The 5,058-nt window shown below is 43.8% G+C and overlaps 1 protein-coding gene across 1 annotated transcript; it reads left to right on the forward strand.

The window, feature by feature from the left end:
- Positions 1 to 2,549: 2,549 nt before the first annotated feature.
- Positions 2,550 to 3,524, forward strand: LOC143579068 (uncharacterized). Its single transcript, XM_077062476.1, has one exon. The coding sequence runs from the start codon at positions 2,550 to 2,552 to the stop codon at positions 3,522 to 3,524; it is 975 nt and encodes a 324-aa protein (XP_076918591.1).
- The last annotated feature ends 1,534 nt before the right edge of the window (positions 3,525 to 5,058 follow it).

Consider the following 5,058-nt stretch of genomic DNA (forward strand, 5'->3'; position numbering starts at 1 on the left):
AACCGGTTTTTAAAACATCTCAAATACCAACAGTCAGAACATATTATATGCTATGGGATGATGATGATAATAATAATAATAATCATATTCTTCTTCTTTTTCTTTCAAGGGTTGTTGATTTGATTATTTTCAGCAAAATTGGGGATGAAATGAAATCATGGGCTCAACACTATCGGATCGGATTCGACCCGATGATGTAGTGGCATGAGAGAGGCAACAACCCTTTAATAAAAACCACATCTCTCTCGCCTGAACCTCTTTCCTTCCTTCCGAGCATCTTCAAACAGCCCCAGTTTTGATTTACCGGTGTTTGGTAACTGTTTATATATGACAGTTTCCATTTTTGCCCTCGAGGCTAATGGATATTTCTGAATGTGGGCTTGGGCTTGGGCTTGGGCTGCTTAGGAGATGATGTATCGTAATTCACAAGTCATAACAAACAAGTAACCATTTGATAAATCAATTACCCTATTTCAATTTGTGATGGAAAACAAATTTGGAATAAATGTAAAATCACCAGCATCACACGATTTACAAGCAACACGAGCCCTACACGTAACCGGTGTTAGACGCGTTGACAATGTTGGATGTGTTACCTAATATCAGACACGTAACAAGCTCCAGACTCTTAACTAGTGTCTAACACCTTACACGTTAGACAACACCGAACACATTACCATTGTCGGACACACAATCAATGGCGTACAACTGACGCATTAATAGGCATTACACACGTTTCTGGGACTCGTTAACTAACTTCGGATATGAAACCGACACCAGAAGACTAACGGATTTATTGATCATTAGAGTTTGTTTTTAATGTATCGACCTACTAATATCACATTAAAGTTTAATTTTCTAGTGTGGATGGTGTTATTCTTGTAAAACCATTATTTTACCACCTCTTGCACACATCATTATCAACTATACATGTAAAGAAACTGTAATACCTTGTTGTCAGTGATTGTTTTAAGTCTTACATAGTTTTGTCCCAGTTATAGACACGACCACTGTGGGGTAACGTATAAAACACTTCATGCACAAAAAAGGATAACATGGTTAATCAACGAAAAGAGTATCTTCCGCGAAGAAGTCAAAACCCATCGTGGGAGATAACCACAAGACAATACGAGCAGGAAAGAACAGCGGAAGTGCTTCCATAGGTAGGACACATGGTGGAACACCATTACGTAGTACCAACTACCATATGGGTGCACGATGGACCAATGAGAATGGACCAACGCCGCACTCGTACCAAAGGAGAAAGCGCCGGAAGTGTTGCATGGTACAAAACTCTACATGGACGCACGATGGACCAATGAAAATGGGCCAACGCTGTACCTGCACCAAAAGAAATAATATTATTTATCAGACTGTCTAAACCAATCAGGACGAGCCGTCATGCTCAACCATGACGGGAGAAGCTTCCATTGAGTGGGACAGCTGGCCCAACCTTCTCACCCATTCGACTATAAATACAGATGATAATGTAACGGTAAAAGGATTCCAACTTCTAAGCTCTCTCACTCCTTTAAATAAATTCCGACCACTTACCATACTTATTCTCACGCCGGAGGGTGGTTACGAGAAGAACCCCCCCCCCCCCATTACCCTTTTCGTAAAGAGCTCACGGTGTTCGTTTTACAGGTGTACGGTTCGTTAGGGCTTACTCTTACTCATATGGAGATAATGGGTTAAGCAATAGATTAACCTCATCAGCTTGGTTTGATCTATTGATTAACCCCTTGAACGAAGTGTTAGACCAAACATTATAGGGTTAGACTTAGTGTTCCTTCATTGGCGCCATCCGGTTAAGCTAGAACTATAAAGAAAACTCAAAACTATGTGTTCTCGCGGACCTCCACCGGGGAACACCACAGTCCTCAAGCCGTGCAAGGACCAACCTAGATGGGACCCCGGATGGAAATTCGAGACAAAGGGAAGAATATGTGGAAGTGGAGCGCCATCAGCCAGACGAGTCATTCAGATTCACGAAAATACGCTAGGATGATTAAAAAAGCCCGTTTGAAACAGATGACTAGGAAGAAGAGCCAGCGATATGGTTAAAAAGGGAACAAGAAAGGGTCAACAGAGAGTACGAGATAAAATTGAAAAAACAGGCGAGGAAATCGGTGAAAGGGATAGCCCCACACGCCATCATATTCACAAGTGATGATGCGGAATCGTCCGACGACGAAAGACACCCTCGCCGCAGAGAGCGCGAAAGACTGGAAAGCCATAAAGGCCAACAGAGAAAACAAGGGAGAAGCCAAGAAAGGTCCCCTAACCAGAGTCGGGTGGTAAGATCAAGGAACGCGCGCGGGAAAATTCTGCAACCAAAGAGTGCAAGCGATGGGTAAAGCCCCTGACCAAAAGATCAACCGCGGGGGAAGAAACATCTGAGTTAATACCCCAACGCGGACGTAGATTTTTCAAAACCTTACAGACCAAAAGCTTTCGCGGAAAAGTCTAAATTCGTGCAAAAGATAGCAGAGGCTCTGCTGCCTTCTAACTCGAAGCTGCCATCCGCAGTGGGAAACTACGATGGGATGACCGACTCAAGCGATCACTTGCAAAGCTTTATATCGGCCGTAGGAGTAGCTGAGTGGACATTGCCCGTTTGGTGCCATATGTTCGCCCTAACTCTTCACGGTGCGGCCAGTGAATGGTTCAAGAGGCTCCCAGAAGGCCAAATCACGAGCTTCGAAGATCTGGTAGCTAAACTCTCCCTGCATTTTAGCCAACATCAAAGGAACACCCGCGACCCCACCGACATATTGGCTGTGTTCCGCCGAGATAATGAATCCATCAAAGATTTTATCACGCAGTTCAATACAGAAGGTCTTAAGATCGGAGGAGTGACCGAGGATATGAGGAGGGCAGGCTTCCGCAAGGAGTGCGAAGCGACGACCTCATCCGGTGCCTATCAGAGAGAGATGGCATGCCAAAATCATGGAACATACTCATTGAAGCAGCCAAAGTATACGCAAACACCGAAAAGTCCTTGTGTGGACAAGGACACCTCAAAGCTGAAAATAGAAACAAGCCGAGAACGTTCAAGAACAACAAAAAGGAACGTGAGCCGATTTTGGTCTAAAATCCAACCCTCGGCAGACGCATCAGCTCAAACACCAGTTCCTCGACCGCTAATAGAAGAAAAACAAAATCGAGGGTACTCGACCAGAGAATGGACCCCAATGGCGAAAACTCCGTCTCAGATATTGGCGACGGAAAACGTCGACTTCCGGACACCGAAGCCGATCTTCAAGAGAAAACATCTAGATAAATCGAAGTATTGTAAATTCCATGAAGACATCGGCCATAATACATACGATTCCACAAATCTGAATGATGAGATCGAAAAAGCGGTGAAATTTGGGAAACACGAACACTTGGCTGTAGAAGCAAGGAAACACACCAAAAACCAGGGCCCAACAAAAGACGATGGTCCCCCGAGAAAACAGATAAAAAATCTGAACATACATATGATACTAGGCGGGAGGAATAAGAGTGTGAAATGGTAAACACCCAGTAGTGAAGCATGGAAAGAAAAACCAGTCATCTTCCAACGAGTAAAGGGAGGGCCATGCCTGAAGAAACCACTGATTGTCACCGCGTTGATAGGACATTATCGAAGCACCTATGTATTTATCGACCAAGGAAGTACGTCAGATATTACGTACCAACAGTTTTTTGATCAATTAGACACGAAAGACAAAGTAAGGCTAGAACCAGTCAATGAACATGTCTCAGGGTTCTCGAGCGAAGTAACACATCCGCTAGGACAACTAAATTTCCCGGTAACAGTGAGCGATGGAAAACATTCGATAATCGAAGAGGTAGAGTTCCTCGTATTGCCAATAAAGTCCAAATACGATGTGATCCTGGGAAGAGAAGCGATTGGATATTTCAATGCAAATCTGTCCACCGTGCATGGCATCATGGGTATCCCGATACCATTGGGAATTACACTGGTGAGGCCAAACAGAGATTGTTTGGTCGCGGAAGGGTCAAAACCCCAAAAAGTGCAAAAGATGAGAAACAATAATGAACCCGAAACGTGGATGCTCAACGCCAACTTCCCAGATCAAACCATCACCATTGGACCAACATTATCGAGTAGCATAATCTCTCATCTGAAACAACTATTGTTAAGGAAAATGGATGTGTTCGCGTGGCAATCAGCATATATGGTTGGTACCCTGCGCAATATAGCGGAACACGCCTTGAAGGTTAACCCAACGTTCACACCAGTAGTCCAAAAACGGCGGAAGATGGGGCCGGAACAGACAAAAGCAATGAATGATCAGATGAGTGAATTATTGAAAGCGGGTATCACCAGGGAAATCAGGTACCAGACATGGGTCGCAAACCCCGTGATGGTACCAAAAAGCAAAGGGGTGTGGCGCATGTGCATCGAGTACAAATATCTAAACAAAGCATTCCCCAAAGATTGCTTCCCGCTACTCGAGATAGACTTGAAAGTAGATTCAGTAGCTCCATATCGCTTCAAATGTTTCATGGACGCATATATAGGTTACCACCAAATCCACATGGCGGAACGAGATCAAGACAAAACAACTTTCCGTACGGACAAAGATACATCCTGTTAGAAGATGATGCCATTTGGATTAAAAAATGCGGGAGCCACTTATCAACGCTTTATGGACAAATAGTTCGGGGAACAAATTAGGAACAACCTAGAAGTGTACATGGATGATTTGGTAATCAAGAGCCTAGAAGAAGAGAAAATGTTGTGAGATATCGAAGACATGTTCCAAAGGCTGCGGAAGATGAACATGAAACTGAACACTAGCAAATTCTCATTTGGAGTGGAAGAAGGCAAATTCCTCGGGGTAATCTTCACAAAAAAACGGGTTCAAAGCTAACCCCGAAAAGGTACAAGAGATTTCCCGCATTCCTTCCTCAAAATCGTTGAAAGAGGTTCAAACCCTCAACGGGGGCTGGTAGCAATGAACAGATTCTTAGAGAATCATGCAACGAAATTGTTCCCGATCGTATCTACATTGCGAAATTGCCTAAAGAAATCACAATTTA

The sequence above is a fragment of the Bidens hawaiensis genome, unplaced genomic scaffold (assembly GCF_021521415.1).
Source record: "Bidens hawaiensis isolate Kalapana, Puna unplaced genomic scaffold, B.hawaiensis_p1.1 tig00029599_1, whole genome shotgun sequence".
NCBI classification, from domain to species: Eukaryota; Viridiplantae; Streptophyta; class Magnoliopsida; order Asterales; family Asteraceae; genus Bidens; species Bidens hawaiensis.